Source organism: Scleropages formosus, chromosome 9 (genome assembly GCF_900964775.1).
Source record: "Scleropages formosus chromosome 9, fSclFor1.1, whole genome shotgun sequence".
NCBI lineage: Eukaryota > Metazoa > Chordata > Actinopteri > Osteoglossiformes > Osteoglossidae > Scleropages > Scleropages formosus.
The window spans coordinates 27,107,147-27,126,726 of NC_041814.1; the positions used below are offsets into that span (position 1 = coordinate 27,107,147).

The window sequence follows — 19,580 nt, forward strand, 5'->3', positions numbered from 1 at the left end:
TCTTATAGAAAATAAAATGTGTTCATTACATTAGGAGAGAGACATAGTTGCAGACGTGTGATTCTTAAGTGCAGTTAGTTTGTTTCTTTCCACCATATGAACCAACGTACATCACATGAGTAGCTGCATAAAACTTTATCAGAATATCGATGATATACACAACTAAAAATATGTAGCTGCGTGAAACACTAAGTATATCACATTTAAAAAACTAAGTATATCATAGATGTGTTCATAAAAAAAAAAAAATCAATACTCTGAATGATATCATGTCTACACATCATTGCAATGGGCAGTATCCTGGGCCACTGGCCCATTGCCTGGACTGATGGTCTCGCCTGACTGAGGCTTCTTAACCATTAATGTTGAAGATGTACAGAGAGAGCTCAATACCACTCAGTCATTAGGAGGTCACAGCCCTGACACTGAGGACTCATTATAGACCCAGCAGAAATGAGCTCCACTGTCAGTACTTGGACCAGCAAAGCTGGACCAGGTTGTCACAGAAGCTTCTCCTCAGTTTAACCAGGATGGCATGCAGAGGGTGAGATTCACTGTCCATGATGGACAGGAGCTTCTTTAGAGTCCTTCCTTGAGAGAATCAAGTCTTGGGACCAGGACTGAACCAGAACTCTGGAATTAACTTCTTCATTCTTCTGGGCTTGTGCAGAAATGCTGTTACACCCCACATGCTGCAGCAGAAAAGAGTGCACCTGTCTGGTAGAACAACTGCAAATGTGATCTGCAAATTCCAAAAGACCAGAATCTCCCCAGGAAGTAAAGGTGACTCTCTCTTTTCCTGCACAGCCCACAGTACAATCACACTCATCATTAAAAACATTTAGTAAATTTCACAAAGCTGTAAATAATCTTAGCGATTTTAAACTGTTCTCTGCCATCTGACTGCAGGTGAAATCAGTTATTGTCATTTTGTATGGAGGTCTTTGGATTTACCATCGGTGGTCTCAAAATATTGTTTTTTATATTAAATACTGGTAAGGAATTACTGGATTATTTAGATCCATAGGCTTAAGAAGGATGGGGGCTCCAATGTCCCTCAATATTGAAGCGAGCCTATTGCCCTCTCCAAAAAAAAATTGTTTATAACTCTATTGAAATCTGTGGCTCATAATTTTGGTCCCCTAGTACCTGTGGCAAATTGTTACATCCATGGCATGGTGATAAATAATTTTATTCACAAATATATGTAAACAATTGACTTATAATTTATTATTCATTATTTTTGCTACAGGAGGTGTGGTGGCGCAGTGGTGCAGTGGGTTGGACCACAGTCCTGCTCTCTGGTGGGTGTGGGGTTCGAGTCCCGCTTGGGGTGCCTTGTGATGGACTGGCGTCCTGTCCTGGGTGTGTCCCCTCCCCCTCCGGCCTTACGCCCTGTGTTGCCGGGTAGGCTCTGGTTCCCTGTGACCCCGTATGGGACAAGTGGTTCTGAAAGTGTGTGTGTGTGTGTGTGTGTGTGTGTGTGTGTGTGTGTGTGTGTATTTTTGCTACTTCTTGTGCGCAGAGCTAAATCAGTTAGTAGTAAAAACATTCAAATTATAATGTTTTTTCAATTAAGGTATTTGAAATAAGGTCACTGACAGACAGTGACCATCCTTAGAAACATCATCCGGAGAAGCTCAAAATGTTACACTTTAAGATAATTTTTTAACGACCAAACCTAGTATTTAAGATTCAGCTATTATTCATTCATATTGCTGTGTAATATATTTTTTAAAAAAAAACAAACAGATTGATACCCTCATTTCATATTTTTAAAGCTTGTCGATGTTATTTGATGAAAAAGACGTGATTCCATACAAGAATGTGTTCCAAGACGGGGATTGAGACACATCCGAAGTTTTATTAGGAATAAAACTCACTGGGATACGGGGCGCGCGGTCACCTGATCCGGTCACCTGACCCGCTAGCGGCTCGTGACACAATGAGGCTTAAAACAACGGCGCGTGGACGCGGTGTCGCAATACCGACGAAGGAGGAACATATGCGCGGTGCCCGGTAAAATACGACATAACCCAAAATTAGGCGGCGCGAAGACACAGAAAGCGCGTTTAAGCCGCTGCGGGTATAGTTTACCAGGCGCGAGAGGGGCACCCCCGTTTCCCAGCGTGCCTTGCGTCTCCCGCAAGGAGCGTCTGAGCGGCGAGCGCATCTCCCTTTCTCTTCGTCTCCTTTAAGAACAAAACATTTAGCCGTGTTTGTCTCGTGCTGCTCGTCTGCTGGTTCCGAGCTCGCGAGGAAGCACGAGGAGAGCCACCACGCGGACAGGGACCGGGCGGTCAGCGCTGAAATGCCTCTGTTTGCGTCCAACCCGTTCGACCAGGATGTGGGTGAGCGCAGCCGCCGCGCCGCGCCGGCTTTTGTGTTTATGATCTCCTCGAGTCCTGCCTCCGCCGCTCCGCTCCGTTTCTCCTCCTGAGTCCTGTGCTGCAGCTCTCGCGTGTCCGCTAGTCTAGAACCAGAACGACCAGAACAAACTGCAGGCTGCTCTTTGTTGGGGTGGATCTCATACATGATCTGTAGCGCGTCTGCAGAGTCTGGTCCGGTGTGTGTGTGTGTGTGTGAGAGAGACGGCTGTGAAGTCAAGTGTATTAAAAACAGCGATTTGCGCCCATCATGATCAGGCCCTCGGCGAGCTCCTCTAATAAGGATAAATCACTGCTCGATTGTGGTGAATCACAGTGTGACGCTAACAGATCGGCGTTAGTAAACAGGTGTCCTGTTCAGTCTCACATTTGCGGTCAGAAGCGTTACATTTAACGGTTACTGCTACATTGTTGCAACTGACCGCTACATTTGTAGTCAATCAGTTACGCGAAGGGTCCAGAGTTACATTCATTCTAATACATAAATGTAACACTGTAAAAGATACATGTTACACTGTAGCAAACAAGTGTTCTGTTGTCAAATGTCAGTATTATACTACATTTTACACGATTTATTTAGTTAGCAGATGCTTCTCCAAAAAGTGACTTCCAGTGAACTCTAGTGTTACCAGCCCACACACCTTATTCACCGCGGTGACTTACGCTGCTAGATATACACTCCTTACATTGGGTCATTCATCCATACATGAGCAAAACATGCTTTTTCTACTAGTAACCAGTTGTTACACTCTAACAGATGTGTGCAGTGTTACAATGCAACACTTTATTGCTACATCAATCAAATGGAACCATTGTTATATTTGAAGTCGCTTACAATGTAACAGATTAATAACACACACACACACATTTTCAGGACCGCTTGTCCCATATGGGGTCGCGGGGAACCGGAGCCTACCCGGTAACACAGGGCGTAAGGCCGGAGGGGGGAGGGGACACACCCAGGACAGGATGCCAGTCTGTCGCAAGGCACCCCAAGCGGGACTCGAACCCCAGACCCACCGGAGAGCAGGACTGTGGTCCAACCCACTGTGCCACCGCACCCCCATATTAATAATAATAATAATAATGATGATGATGATGATATCAGCATTACGCTGTAGTAATGAGGTGTTGCATTGTCATCAGTTACATGGGAACATGTTACGTTGCACTAAGTTGGTATAATGTGGTAACAGGTCCATGCCACCACTGTGTTACTTGGTAACAGACAAGCATTACATTGTAGTAAAACAGTGTTGAATTGTAGCAGAGGAGTGTTACATTGTCCTAAATCACTTTTGTACAGTAACTGGTCAGTGTTACTTTGTAGATGAGTATTACATGGTAACTGGGCTGTTGCCTTTGTTCACGTCTGGTTACCCAGCAGAACAAAAAGGCTGAATTTATGTAGTGACGCTGCGCTTGTTTTCACAGCCGCAACGGCCCTTTGAGTTTTTAAAATTATCATTCAGTCGGGAATTATGAACTTTACCAGCCAGCTTTCCCTCCTCTCCGTTTTCCAGTGAGATTAACTGGTCAGTTTGCTTAAAGAACTTTAATCCTGCCTTCGTTGAATGCATTTATTGTGCAAATTATATCCACTGAGACTTGGCTGGGCATTTATAGATGTAATCAGCCTCGCGCTTCTGCTAATAATGTTTGCATTTTTGTGTTTTGGAAATGTACTGTCATTTCTATAGCATCCCCTCAAACTGTATGCTGGTTCTGCGAATTACAACCAATAAAACACTCAACACTGTCAGAGCAGTGAAACATACTGGTTGTGGGATGTTCCTAGACCAAAGATAGTTCAATGATAGCTTTGTGTGGGGTGGGGGAATAAGTGCCTTTAAGGGAATTCATCTCATAAATGGGTGTGTAGTGAGTGTGGCTATTCATACTTGCCCAGTTATACATAGAGATGAAATCAGTGAAGAACACACACACAGTTTGCTTCCTGTCATGACCTGAATCAATGATGTCATTCCATCACTTAGTATTATGCTTAGCAAATGCTTTCATACAAGGGGGACCCAGCTTGAATCTTTCTGTTTGTACAGAATATATTTCTGGGGCAGTTCAGATTAATTATCTTTGTCATGGGTACAAAAGCTGTTTCCCTCCTAGAACTTGAATCAGCAACTTTTGCTACAAATTTAGACCTTAATAGCCTCTACTATTTTTGAGCCCAAGTGACACTTCTATTCAAGGAACTGTACTAATTTATCGTTTTATAACTACTGGATATTTTGCTGGTTAAGTTCATTAGTAAAGCGGCAGCTCCCCTGCTAGGAAATGAACATGAAATGTTTTTTTTTTTTTTTTTGGTACAGACATGCGTCGCTTAACAATGGGGGTACGTTCTGAGAAATGTGTCGTTAGGCGATTTCGTGATTGTGCGAATATCAGGGTGAACTTAGCGAAACCTAGATGGTATAGCTTCCATCATAGCGTACTTATACAAACCTAGACGGTATAGCCTTGATCGTTGAGTGTACTTAGACAAACCTAGATGGTGTAACGTTGAAGCAGTCAAGAGATGTGCTAAACACGGGATTTATGAAACTGCTGCTGGTGTAACACAGCATACTGTTTTACAGTAAACTTTTTATAAATAGAGTACACTGTAAAATGATACAAAGTATAGTAAATAAAGCAGTAACATAATGTACTGTACATAATTGTATGTGCTGTACTTTTATACCACTGGCAGTACAGTAGGTTTGTTTACAGCAGCACCACCACAAGCACATAACACATTGTGTTACGACGACTGCGACGTCGCTAATTGATGATTTTTCAGCTCCGTTATCTTATGGGACCACCGTCGTATGTGCAGCCAGGCATTAATCAGCACATGGCTGTATCTGTCTTGAGGAGCTCTGATTGTTCCAGTTGAAACACAGGACAGGTTACCCCAAACTCCCTAGGTTGCAGCGCTCCCCCACATATTCATGGTTTTTTTTTTTTTTAGTGGAAGACATGGCTTTGTAAACTCTTCTGATGCTTTTCCTTTTGACTCTTGAAATGATTGTGCTCTTCATTGACGTTTGGGTGTCACCTGCCCTGCCGTTGTATCCCTCGGTATCGTTGTTCTAGAGACTTGCTGGGGAGGAGGGGTCATACGATCAAAGGCTCTCTATGAGTACAGCTGATCTCAACTGCGGGCTCAGCACGTCTGATGTGCTCTTGCCGACTCTTGGATATGTTCCCCTTCCATTAAGCACCATGGTTAGCAACATCTTCACATGTTTACTCTGCTTCTTTCACAATGGACCCATGTCACGTACTGGTTATGGGCTTTGACTCGTAGCCGAGATTAGCAGTTATACTCACAGGTGCAGCCTGGTGTTTTAAAGTTGGAAAAGATATTTAGCTCAGGCTGCTTTGTAAGTGGTGCTCATGGTGCTTTGTAAGTATTTCGTTTAGCTAAATCAATCAATTTTTAGCTAATTGAAAATAGCTTCCGATAAGTGCATAAAAGCATTAAACAACTAAAATAAATGCCACGCTTGCATTTGAATGTGGCCGCCAGTATGCTGTTAGTCTTGCTATGTGCAAATGATATTTTTCTTGAGCGGCATTCACGTGTCTACTCACTGCAAATGGATGTGATTAAGAATACTGTAGAATAAAATTAAGATGTAAAGTGCGGTTAAGAATATTGAGATGGCAGAATGTGGCATCAGTTACTTTGAAATAATTGCTGATTTTTGGGTTTTTCGCAAAACATATGGGGGTTGAGAATAGTCATGTGCCGCTTGACGACTGACCGCCTATATGGCGGTGGTCCCATAACATTATAATGGAGCTGAAAAATTCTTATGACGGCTACGACGTCGCTAGTCGATAATGTCGTAGCGCAATGTGTTACGTGTTCGTGGTGGTGCTGCTATAAACAAACCTACTGCGCTGCCAGTTGTATAAAAGTATAGCACGTCCAATTATATACAGTACCTAAAACCTGATAATAAAAACCTACTGTTTGTTACTGCTTTATGTATTTACTAGCTTCTACTTTTTATCGTTATTTTACAGTGTACTCTTTCTACTTATAAAAAGTTTACTGTAAAACAGCATGCTGTCTTACTCCGGCAGCAGCATCATAAATCTTGTGTTTACAGCGTTTCTTGACTGCATCGAGGCTATACCATCTAGGTTTGTGTAAGTACACTCTGTGATTGAGGCTGTACAATCCAGGTGTGTATAATTACACTACATTCTGTGATCGAGGCTATCCCATCTAGGTTTCTGTAAGTACACTCTGATGTTCGCATGATGACGAAATGTCCTAATGATGCATTTCTCAGAATGCGTCCCTGTCATTAAGCAGCGCATGTCTGTAGATGGAATTTGTGATGTTTGCTTTGCTCATATGATGTCAGCGGAGAAATAAATTTCACCATGACGGTCCACTTTCCTGTGCTCTAAAACGTATTTTTGCTCCACAGAAAAAGCTACCAGTGAGATGAACACAGCCGAGGACTGGGGCCTCATATTGGACATCTGTGACAAAGTGGGACAGTCGCGTACAGGGTACGTTGGCCTTGTGTAACATCGCAGTACCTTGAAATATTTATGGCATCGGTAAAAGCTGCATGGGAATTTTTGCAGGTGATGAGACCTATTCCGGGTAGGTCTAAAATGTTTTCCGCTATTGGATCACAGCATTTTCCTCATTCCATGGGCTGGTGGCTCAAATGTGTGTGTATTTTTTTTGGTTACGTTTTTGATATTTACTTTACATTTATATTTTATTTATGCTGTTTTTCCTCATGTCTTAGTGTTATCTTACCTACAATGACTCATTTATCCTGTAGCGTAATTTTTACTGGAGTGATTCAGTGAAAATACCTGAACATGTACTTTATATGTTTAAAAAACCTTATTTAAGTTTTTCCTCTATGGGATACATACACGCACAGCTCAAGCTGCTGGTAGTGGTTACAGCTACTGCCTTTTAACCTAAAGGTCACAGGTTCGATTCCCATTTCCGTCTGTAGTACCCTTGAGCAAGGTACCCTAAATTACTCCATTAAAATTACCCAGCTGTATGAATGGGTAAATAACTTTAGATGCCTTTCTGCAAGGTGACTTACATTCTTAAGCTGTCATCTACACAAATTAGTATAAATGTGATGCAAAATTTAAAATTTTCATACACAGGACACTAAAGAACTTTGGGGGGGGGGGAAACATTAATGCTGGAAATGATTTTTGGGGAGGGCATTGATAGAAGTTGAGAGCAAAGATTATGTCACATACCAACCCTTGAAATTGCTTGTTTCAAATCCCTCACATTTTTACTATGGTAGTGCCTTTAGTGATGGTAGTTCCCTTGAGTTTCTCCAATATAAGACCCTCGTTTTTTTGAACGCTTCAGTCACTATATGACATTAGTGAGAACTGTCTGCTAAACAGTGAATTGACTCTTTCTGCTATGACCTGTTATGTCTGGAGTGGGTTGGAATGAAAACTGCACTCTGAAGTTGGTAACCTTTAGGTAGAGCTTCCTGGACATGTGACTGTCCAGGTTTTGGTCGCTCCAGCTCTGCTACTTTAGATCTGTCGCTCAATCAGTCAAGAGCTGAGGAAAGACAAAAAGTGTTTCCATTGGTTCATGTGGTTTGTTGACCCTCAGTCACCCGTAAGGTGTGTGTGTGTGTGTGTGTGTGTGTGTGTGTGTGTGTGTGTGTGTGTGTGTGAGGCATGAGTGTGTGTCATTTCCCTTTGACGGACTGACGGATCCGTCCAGGACGAACCCAGCCTCACACCTCTTGCTTCTGCAATAGGCTCTGGACCATGCTGACCCTGAACTGGACAGGCAGTTGTTAATAATTGATGGACTGATATTTCCTTCTGCCCTTGACAAATGGAGCTGCTGATACCTGGGTTTGCTTGTGTCTGGTTGATTTGTAAGGCACAGACATGACGCCCAGGGCGTCCCATCCTCTCTGGAGAGACCACATTTCGGTTGTCTTGTACTGCACTGCGGTGTATGGTGTCTGAAGCATTCACTACATACTAGGGTCCTCCGCCTACGACATACGACTTATGGGCGCCTGAACTTCCAGCAGCCACCACATTAACCTCAGCGTATCGCTTTCAAGTCGTGAAATTTGGTCACGACGCCTATAACGCTGAGCGCTCCACCTGCCGTACGGAAACATCGGTTGGCGGTGCTGCAGCAGGGCACCGATATTCCTTATTGTTTGGGTGTCGAGCGGCCGCTGCGTTCCGTTGACAGAATTGTAGTTTGTGATCCTCTATGTTACTTTGTATTTGGGTTGACCAGCAAGCGTAGACTTGAGCGTTCTGGTGGTGCTGAAAAGAAAAAGTGAAAGGCAATAGATTTAGAAATGAAAGTGAAAGTAGTAGCGCTGCAGAAACATAATACAGGTGGTCAACGATTTATGATGGGATTGCGTTCCGCTAAACCCGTTGCGAGTCGAAAATGCATTTAATACGTCTAATACACACCTCTGCGTGATAGACTGGGAGGTGCGGATCACTGCCGCTGTCCAGCATCGTGAGCGAGCATCGCACCGCATATCCCTTGTCTGGGGGAAAAAAAATCAAAATTCAAAATTCGAAGTACAGTTTCTACTGAATGTCTATCAGCAGCTCACCATCGTAAAGTCGAAAAAATCGTAAGTCAAACCATCGTAAATCCGGATCAAGCCACCTGTACTCTACAGTAATATTATTCTTTATAGGTATTATTTTAATGCAAATGATGTGAAATTAGTGAAAAGTCCTTTAATACAGCGTGTATTTTAAGCGTAATTGTTTACATCTCTTATGGTTCATGTAATACAGCATAAGGGTCTTCGATTTACGGCGAGGTCGTTGGAACGGAGCCCTGACGTAAGTCGGGTATTATCTGTACTAATTTATTTTATGGCAGGCTGTTGATGATGATGATGATGATGATTAAGGTTATTGACATGCAGTTCTGTCTTCTTAAGTCATATAAGAGCGATTGTTTAGAACTGGTTTAGATGGCAAATAAGCTATTTTAATTTGAAGGGAGATCAGGAGGGGAGGTCCCAGCTGGCACATCCCAGCACCGTCCCATGGGAGGCACGTCCAGGGAGAGGTTTGTGGAACCTCAGAAGGTTTCTTCTGGAGCTGAAACATCGGCTGCCGTTTCCCTCCTCTTTTCGTTCTGTTTTTATTTACTCTAAAACGATTTCTGCGGCTTCATGTCTTGATCATGTCAGGAACGGTGAAATTTTCTTTCGTGATGCTTAACTGCGGTATTTGGGGATGTGGTGGAGGGTTGATGTCCCTGTGTTCTTCACAATCACTAGTGAAGGTTGGTTAGCAGCAGGAGGTGGAAATGCTGCTTGCTGTAGAAGATGGAAGGTTCAACCAGCGGTGAGCAGAAAGGCAAAGTGCAAGTGTGGTCATTTACATGTATGCTCCAGAGAGTGCAGAATCATGGCCTAATCTACTGGTCAGACTCTTCGAACCCTTGACCACCACCAAACCGGGAAGTGATGCCTGACCTGCGGAGAAAGTCCCATTTTGACTTTTCAGAAGAAACGCTGCGATGTTTGCAAAGCTTCTCAAGCTTTGCAGCAACAGGGTGTCTCCTAGAGCTGGAATTGAGACTTCTGTAGTCAACATACCACCAAGGTGGTGAGGAGTTAAGTTGATTGGGGGGGTAGCAGTTAGAGCAACCACTCCTACCATAGTACCCATGCTCAAGGTACTAACCCTGAATTAATACACTAAAAACTCTCCAGCTGGGTAAATTGAAGTTGCTTTGGAGAAAAGCAGCAGCTAAATAAATGAATATTCAATTCTCCAGGTTATAAAAATTCGTAGGGAAGCTTTTTCACCTCGTTTACCCTGCAGAAGTCAGTTCCCCCATCTGGTATGGTTGTGGCAGCGAAACTCGTAGTGGTTAGCGCTACTGCCTTTAGACCCAAAGGTCACAGGCTCAATCCCCACCTCTGGCTCTAGTACCCTTGAGCAAGGTACTTACCCTAAACTGCTCCAATAAAATTACCCAGCTGTATAAATGGGTAAATAATTGTAAGATTGTAATTATTATTACAGCATAAGTCGCTTTGGAGAAAAGCGATTGGTAAATGTAGTGCTTTTCTTCTCCGGGGAGCCGATTTAGACGTAGCGTCAACGTTTCGTTTTCTTCCGTACGCTAGTATACCGTCAACAAACACCTTGTCCTCTTGGTTTAAAGAGGTTCCGTTGCCGTGGGCGGCGAATCGGCCCGAGTTCGCGGGAATCCCAGAGGAAGGCCGGGCTACCATGCTTTGCGCTCCATCGGCGTCGCGCCCTGCGAAAGAGCAGCCGGCGAGAAGTCGGCCCCCTGTAGTAAGGGGGCGGAACGAGAAACTGCAGCGCTGCGCCTTCTAAAATTAGCAGCCATCCGCCGCACTAGGGTACGAGCTAGTGTAAATCGAAGACTACCCCCAAATATAGAGCAGGCCACCTACTGCTGCTGCTCTGGTTACACACAGTCACACACGCGTCTCTGCAGAGGAATGATGGCTTTACAGTGTGTGTGGTTTGGAGGGAGATGTTCCAGGGTGGGGAAAAAATAAGACTTTTTAGAGGATATGTTTAATGATCCAAAATGCCTTTTTAAAGTATTGGCTCTTTAAATGGTGAACTTGTAGGAGCAGTTTAATGTGCTCTGGTTTAAGCTTTGTTTCTCTGTCATCTATTGCGTTGAAGAAATTTAATATGAAGTCCTCACGGTGTTATGTAGGCAGATGTGGGTGTGTGTTCACCTGGACCTCACGTTGGACACCTGGACCTTATTCACCTCTGCCGCTCTGCGTGGTTCAGGCCACGTGGGGGTAGCCGGCCATTGCCTTCAGGTTCTCCTGTGGTTCTGGTCTTAATTTCAAGTATTGACTCAACCCACTGAAAAACATGCCCCAGTTTTGTTTTTAGCACTTTAGACGTCTCGCCGTTGTATTTGTTTGGTGAAAGGTTTTGGATTGCGCTGCCGTGTGGACTTTGCTTCAGTGAACTTAAATGACCCGCGAGCTCAGACAAATATTACTGATCGTTTCTTTTTTTGCCTTTCTTCGCTCATTCAGACTTGTAGTTTACTACATTATTTACATTACATCTATTTATTGAGCAGACACTTTTCTCTAAAGCGACTTCCAATGAACTCTATGTAGTGTTATGAGCCCACACACCTTATTCACCACGGTGACTTACACTGCTAGATACACTACTTACACCAGGTCACTCATCCATACATCAGTGGAACACACACACACAACCTCTCTCTGTCCCTCACACGCTACGGGTGAACCTGAACAGCGTGTCTTTGGAGTGTGGGAGGAAACCAGAGCACCCGGAGGAAACCCATGCAGACGCTGGGAGAACATGCAAACTCCCCACAGACTGAGCGGGGATCGAACCCACATCCCCTCTCACTGAAACCTTACTTAATTTAAATGACAATTGAAGCCGTGAGATATCAGTTTTCCATTGCGTATGTAAAAAGATCTCGTTCACTTCCACAATGTAACTTGTATAACTTATCAAGCTGCGAAGTTGACCCAGTTTTAGATTAGTGTGTTTATGCAGGCTTTTGCTGTGCAATTCTGTTTTGTGTATTGAGCTAAAAAAAAAAAAAAAAAAGGCAATCTTTATATTGTGATGAATAATTTGGGTGTTTCTCATGTGTTGCAGGCCTAAGGAATGCCTTCGCTCTGTGATGAGAAGAGTCAATCACAAGGACCCTCACGTTGCTATGCAAGCGCTGACAGTGAGTGAGCAGCCGCCGAGAACCGTGTCTAAGCGACGGGCACACAAAGCGTAGCCTTTAAAAATGTACTTTTACAGAGGAAAGACGTGAGACTGTGGTGCTCGTAGTTGAAATTTGGGTCAATATCTCAACAGATGAATCCTGTGTACCGTGGTGTGGTGTGGTGCGTGATGGTTATGCAATTTGACAAGTACAGAAAAGTGACGAATTGTTAATTTTTTTTGTAAACTTTTTTCTTTAAACACTTTTTGATGCCCTGTTAATTGTGAACAACCCCCCAACCCCGTTGCTTTTCCTAGCTGCTTGGAGCATGCGTCTCAAACTGCGGTAAAATTTTCCACCTAGAAGTTTGTTCCAGAGACTTTGCAAGTGAAGTCAGCAATGTCTTAAACAAGGTATGAATTATTCCTCATTTCTTCGCCACATTTGGGTTTTTTTTTCCCCCCCCCAGTGCTTTAGTGCAAAACAGCTCGATACTTTTTTCCTCTCTGAAGGTGCAGCATCATTATAAAAATGTAAGTGGTGTTTTTGAATGGTAAAAACCGTAGTATCGTATTATTCCAAGGGTCACCCCAAAGTATGCGAGAAGCTGAAGGCCCTCATGGTGGAGTGGGCGGAGGAGTTCCGGAATGATCCGCAGCTCAGCCTGATCTCGGCCATGATCAAGAACCTGAAGGAGCAGGGTGTCTCGTTCCCCACTGTAGGGTCACAGGTGCGAGTGTGTGTGTCTGTGTGTGTCTCTTTATGGGATGTGTGAGAGGAAATATTTGTGGAAACATATGACAAGTTTTCCTTTTCTTTTTTTGCATCAGTTGATTTATCCGTCCATCAACCCATCCATCTGCGTTTATTATAATGAGTAAATGTTAGAATTATGTGCTGTGTGTTTTTTTTCGTTTTGTTTTTAGGCAGCGGAACAAGCTAAAGCAAGTCCTGCATTAGTGGCTAAAGACCCCTCCACAACTGCGAACAAGAAAGAGGAGGAGGACTTGGCCAAAGGTAATAAATTTACATTCATTCATTTAGCTGACGCTTTTCTCCACAGCGACTTACCATGTTAATGAAAATGAGCTTCTTTCATCAAAAAAACATACTAGATGGTATAGTTTTGAATCGCGGTGTCTGGTGAATGTTTGAGCTGCTCTAGAGCAGGTGCTGATGTCGCTAGTGTGTGTGTTTGTGTGGTGAATCCCCTTCCTCACATCCTCCAGCCATTGAGTTGTCCTTGAAAGAACAGCGGCAACCCCAGGCCCCCATCTCAAGCCTGTACCCCAGCACCTCCAGCTTGATCTCCAACCATAAAGTGGAGGGTCGTAAGGTCAGAGCCATCTATGACTTTGAGGCCGCCGAGGACAACGAGCTGACGTTCAAGTCTGGGGAGATCATCACCGTCCTGGACGACAGGTAGAAACACAAGTTTGGAGGACCTCGGTGCCACGGTGCACGTGTTTGTGCTCTATGGTCAAATACTATTCCATTTTTGGGGCCCATCGATCGGAAAAATGTGCTCCTAGAAGGAAAACAAGTTCACAAGGCCTTTTGGGAAAACACAATATCATCAGTATGAGGATCTGTAGAGCCTCGCATGAGTGCGACCGAGGATATAATGATGGTGATCGCTTTTTATAGTGACCCTAACTGGTGGAAGGGGGAGACATATCAAGGGGTTGGTCTGTTCCCTTCAAACTTTGTAACGGCAGACCTCACCGCGGAGCCCGAGATGAGTGAGTACAGGCTCTGCTTCATGACCCCATCTTCCGCTTTTTAATTGCCCACCTTTCAGTTGTCACCTCTCGGCATGATCCCCCTCCTTTCCTCCGCAGTAAAAACGGACAAGAAAACGGTGCAGTTTAGCGACGAGGTTCAGGTCGAGACCATTGAACCTGAGCCTGAACCCGTGTATATCGATGAGGTGAGGAGGGGAAAAAGTAGGACTGGAAGAAGCTTGTTCAGTGTAGCCTGATATTCCCAATGGGTCCTTGAACCTAAACCCTTTGTAATGTTGGGTCTTGCTTTCAGGAGAAAATTGACCAGTTGTTGCAGATGATCCAGAGTGCTGACCCCACAGATAATCAACCCGATGCCCCTGACCTCTTGCAGCTTGAAGGTAGGCCAGCCCATCGAGGAGCACTTCTCCTACGTTCAGCACTAAGCAGCGGCATTTGAACCCGCAACCTTCAGACTGTCAGGTTCATAGTGAAACACCCTTCTCTCTGTGTTGTTTCTTGTTGCAAGGAGCCTGTACTCAGATGGGCCCCCTTATTGATCTCAAGCTTGAAGATATTGACAGGTACAAAATTCCTGCAGAAATGAGTAGTAAAGTTAAAATTGTTTGCTAGTTATTTCTTTCCAAAAACCTGTAGTTTACTTTTTATGATAAAAGAAGTTTGTCATGCTTTAAAGATAAGAGCGTGTAATACATGGTTTATTTTGACATGGAGCTGCAGTGTTTTATCTGGTTATCATTTGTCATAATGGTGTAAGACTGCTCTTAAAGACAGGGAGCCTATTGTGGCCTTTTGTCCCAGGAGGCACTCGGAGCTTTCAGAGCTGAACGTGAAGGTGATGGAAGCACTCTCCCTGTACGCCAAGTTGATGAACGAGGACCCAGTCTATGCCATGTATGCCAAGCCACAAAGCCAGCAGTACTACGTTCCCTCAGGATCGCCGCAGGTGGGCTGCAGTGGTGGCAGCGGTGGGATGGGTGCTGGGACTCCACCCACAGCTTCACTTCAAACAAAGCTTTATTTTGTTTGCCTTGAACACTGGAACTTTTACACCCATCAGCTCTCGGTTTTACCTTAGACAAACAAATTTTTATTTAGTCTCTTTGGAATAAATGCATTTGCTGATCAAGGGAATGAGGGTAATTCACATTCTGTGGTTTCCAAGAGTTCTAAGCAGCCTTCTGGAAGTGCTAGTTGTATTATTTATTTGAAACGTGTTAATATGCATTGGGTCGCTATTCACATATGCAGGGAACCTTTTGTTATGTGTCATAATATTTTCCACATAATCTTTTGTTTAATAAGAGACGGTAAATAGGGCGGATACTTGGACATGAGCTGCGATGGTTACGCGTAAATGAACTGGACTTGAGGATACGCTTATGAGCCATTGAACATCTTTGTGTGTTTAATGTGTGATGTGATATGGATATCGTGATTTTTTTTTTTTCCCCTCTTTCAAGCATTATATCAATACTTTGACTTTCATGCTGTATCTGTTGTGAGCATATTACCATTGAGCAGCTAATATGTATTCTTAACTGTTACCAAGTGGCTTTTTCCCAAATTGTATCGCATGTATACTACAGCTTAGATGGTATGTGTACGGATACTTAGCTGAGTTAATCATCTTTAAAGATTCAAGAACAGAATTTGAATCTTTTGGTTTTAATTTTTTTTTTTGTGGCTTTTTATGATCGTATTATTTCTGTTCTGCTCACTTTTGTGTGTGTGTATGTTTCCAGGTGTATCCAGGACAGTCACAGAGCACTGTGTATGCAGCAGGAGGAGGTGCACAGGGATATGCTGTGCCCCCCGAGCAGCTGCCCTCCCTCACTCAGCCAGGCCTCCCGCTGAGCTCTGGCCCCGCACTAGCTGGTCAGCCAGCGCCCAGGTTAGTGACACTTGTCCCTTTGCAATCACACAAAGACAAGCACACATAAGGACATAGTCTGTCTTGATGCCCACTCATTGTATCTATGCCATCATGTCCCCTGAGATCTCCACTCTACATTTTGACAGCAGCATGGATGTCTCCGTTTGTTCTCTCCTGCAGCATGATGGGGACTGCTGGTCCCACCGGTGCTTACATGGCCCATCCTGGTGTGTACACCGCCTCACCCGCCGCTGCCGGAGCCCCCGGCGAGCCCCCGTCGTACGAGGCCTCGATCAACGGACCGGTGGGCACGGCCCAGGCGCCCGGCTATTCCGGGAACCCCCAAACCCTACCCCAGGCTGCAGATGGCCAGCAGCCGCTGTACTCCCAGAAGGCCCTGCTTTAGGACTTTCCGGGACCCCCTCCGTGGTTATGCAGTTTGGATCATCAGACCTCCACCTCCCAAGTTGCATTTGTCGGGGGAGAGCTGCATGGGGGGCTGCGGCCTACAGAAGTGGAACTGCAGGATCGGAAGTGAACGCTACCTGACTGGTGTGAACTGGAGAAAGGGGTTACATGTTCGTTTGTTCCGTTTTCCATGAGGATCACTATTTAGTGGAAGACATCTGACAACACTAGAATATTGTAGTACGTAACTGCTGCAAGATTTTAGGAGATTCTACTAAAGACTCAATGCCAGTGTGGCTAAATGAAAAAGTAAAAAAAAGAAATGTACATTTTTCAGAGATGGGGTCTTGGTTTGTTTTTGGTCTTCGGCTGGTGAATCTGGCCTGCCTGCCTCCATGATCACATTAGCATCTCTTTAAGCAGTGTTGATTTATTTCAGTGACTTTGTACAAGAAATAGGTATCTTGTTTTTGTAGTGCATTTTAATTTATAATTTCATTGTTTTTACTATTATAAAATTGTTTTTAATACACAGCAGTGAGAAAGTTGTTTTAGGGGAAAAATAATATTCCTCTTAATTTACTTTTTAAATTGAAGCTCTGCGAACACCTTACAATTGCATTTTTTTTGCAAACCGGTAATTTCACTTAACTCCAGTGTTCGATGTGGTGTGGGAAGGATGTGATGAGTTCGACAAACGTTTACCAAAATCTGGCACTACCGCCTAGTCCGTGATTTATCTTTATCTTTGAACACTACAAGGGGACCAGGGATTGTCAGTCTTGCACCTTTGTTCATCCTGTAGGGGATGACTCTGGTTTCTGTAATTGGTTCATCTTAACATAAAGACCCCCCCCCCCCCCGACCCCGCTACCCATTTTTTGTGTTTTGGAGGTGAACGTATTCCCGTTTCGCGAAGGGTTACGGTCTGGCCCTGTGCTTCGTGAAACACCCAAGGAGAACCGTCCGGAGAAGTGAGAGTTGACGTATGAAATTCATTGCGTCGGACCTCCTGCGTAACTGGGAGAGAGTAGCTATTTAACGAATTTTTTTTCCCCCCCCTGCATCTTTACTCTCTAACAACACTTACTTGGGCATGTTGATACCTCAGACCATTTTCACTTATGACCGTTGACAAAAAGGCACAGTTGGCTTGTAATAATGGGTTGAGTACAATTTCTATCCAACAGTGATAAAATCTCCCAGTAATTAAATATCTAGCAAATGCATTTTTGTGGTTTTCATTTGTGGATGATTTTATTTATAAATTTTAGGAAGGAAAATGCAGTTTCTGATTTGATACAAGATGCCACTGACAAGAACAGGCTGAAAAGTTGGCGAAGCTTTTTAACCAGGAAAACTTTTGTAAAGGGGTATAAGGGGCAGACTGTCCACCTTCGGTTGCACTCTAGCCATCTCTTGTTTTTGCATTCTCTCATGACAAAGGTACAAGGAGATATGAGAGACCTTAACACTGGCAAGAAATGGGTTTTTTTTGTTTGACGTTTATTTTAAGCTTTGTTTTAGTGCCAAAGTTAATTGCACTGTAAAACCACTTCTAGGTGCATTTGTGTAATTTCAAAAAGTTTTCATGGAAAAATTTACAATTAATAGTGGATGTGGCTGGAAAATAGTGCGAGGTGTCAGCAGGCCCAAATAAGGCTTTTGAAGTGTGTAGATGTGTGGGCAAGAAAGTCTTCTCTAAGCTCAAGTCGTTCAAGCACAAAACGCACAAGTCCTCTGCCTGTTTCGTTTCGTATTCCGACCACAAAAAGTGCTGGCAAAATGTATGCGAGTGCTTCATAGAGTCCCAGGGAGGCAGATGAGGCGAGCTGCTCGTGCTCCACTAAGACCATCAGAACTAGAACTTGCCAGAATATACGATGTCCATGTCTGGAGCCTTATGTTTTGGAGTAGTTGTTGAGTAAGGACATGGCCAGTGGTCCTTAACATTGAGGCCAGTTTCATACAGCTGCCTGTTTGCATGCTTTATTTGCACCTTTTTATCAAACTTTCTCAGCAACACCTAGGCAAAGCTAAATGCAAACGGACCCGGGACGGTGCCCTGAGTCACGTTTCCCGTGTCGCGTTGCGCAATTAAACACTACTGTAACTGAAGCTCCAGCACTTTCTTTATCAATTTTTACTGTGTTAAGGGAAAGCTGCACGCTGTCAAGCAACACTACTAAACTGGCGTGAGATGAAGGTGTGAAGGAGTCCGTGAAGGATGATTGGGTCAATACACGCGTGAGGTGTACATGAGGTGGCTGCATCTTCATACCCAGCCCAGCACCTCCGTGGTTTTATTCCATACTTGGCTCGTTTGCAACAGCGGATCAATCAGTTAACCACAGTCTTTTGAAGGATACCTTTATGACATGAAGCTCAGTGTGTTGTTCCTGTGAGAAGATAACCTTTTATTTGTAGCAACTCTTTGGCATTACTATATGTTTAATTCCTGATGGCTGATGAGGGGTTTTTTTTTTTTTTTTTTTTTTTTTTTTTTTTTTTTTTTTTTTTGGACCAACTTACAATACATGTATTTCCAAAAACAGATGTGTGTCTCATTGGAGACCTATTTTGCATGTCAGTACTTTGTTCCAAAGTGTACCGGTTTGTGGACAGTACTATACAAAAACGGATATCAGAAATCACCAGACTCCATTTGGACATTCAAGCCTCTTTCCTTTTAGTGTACATGTGATATTTATACAGTAAATAATGTAATTTCTCCCATCCAAAAATTGACAGTATGCATTTAGTCATTTATTTTGTATGATAATCTATATACAAACAGAAGTAAACTGATTATAGAAGGCTGATAATCTTGCACTATGTTTCTCTAGTAACAAGAACCCAATCAGAAAACATTGGTAGATAATTCCAGTTGTTGATCATTACTTGCCTGAACCATCTATTGGGCTTTTAACAAAATAAATAACATATGCACACGGAACAGCGAGCAGTTTGCCTTTTTTCTCTGAAGTTGTGTTTGTGAAATGAAGAAAAATTTTATATAACTTTTCCTCCTGTTGGAATACCACTAGATGGCAATGTCTACTGACTGCGGTGATACCCTATAGAACATGCTCTGCTACACCTGCTTTTCAGTGTTATGGGTTACGGGCACTTTCCTCCGTGTCATGTTCTCGAAAATATTTCTGAACTGTCGGGGTCATAGGGATTCAAAGTCCAACAAAGTAATCTCTTTTGGCTCTGTAGCCCCATTTATTGGAGTAACGTATCTGACCGCTGCAACACGATATCCATGCAAATGATGTGTTAGTATAATGAAGTTCAGATAAAGGACTGAAAAGCGTGTTAATTCTTACTTAAAAGGCCGCTTTATTTTTTTTGTCTTCTCATGCTTCATATTATTTGATTTCTGTTTTAACTCAATGCATCAACCATTCAGTAGCATC

At 43.5% G+C, this 19,580-nt stretch overlaps 1 protein-coding gene across 1 annotated transcript; it reads left to right on the plus strand.

Annotated features, from left to right (window-relative positions):
• The first annotated feature begins 1,960 nt into the window (after window positions 1–1,960).
• On the plus strand, window positions 1,961–18,660 carry stam (signal transducing adaptor molecule (SH3 domain and ITAM motif) 1). Its single transcript, XM_029255160.1, has 14 exons — window positions 1,961–2,351; window positions 6,839–6,923; window positions 12,072–12,147; window positions 12,447–12,542; window positions 12,713–12,859; window positions 13,056–13,146; window positions 13,359–13,551; window positions 13,777–13,871; window positions 13,971–14,059; window positions 14,167–14,254; window positions 14,383–14,437; window positions 14,676–14,820; window positions 15,620–15,768; window positions 15,931–18,660. The coding sequence occupies exons 1-14, from the start codon at window positions 2,312–2,314 to the stop codon at window positions 16,154–16,156; spliced, it is 1,575 nt and encodes a 524-aa protein (XP_029110993.1). The 5' UTR covers window positions 1,961–2,311; the 3' UTR covers window positions 16,157–18,660.
• The last annotated feature ends 920 nt before the right edge of the window (window positions 18,661–19,580 follow it).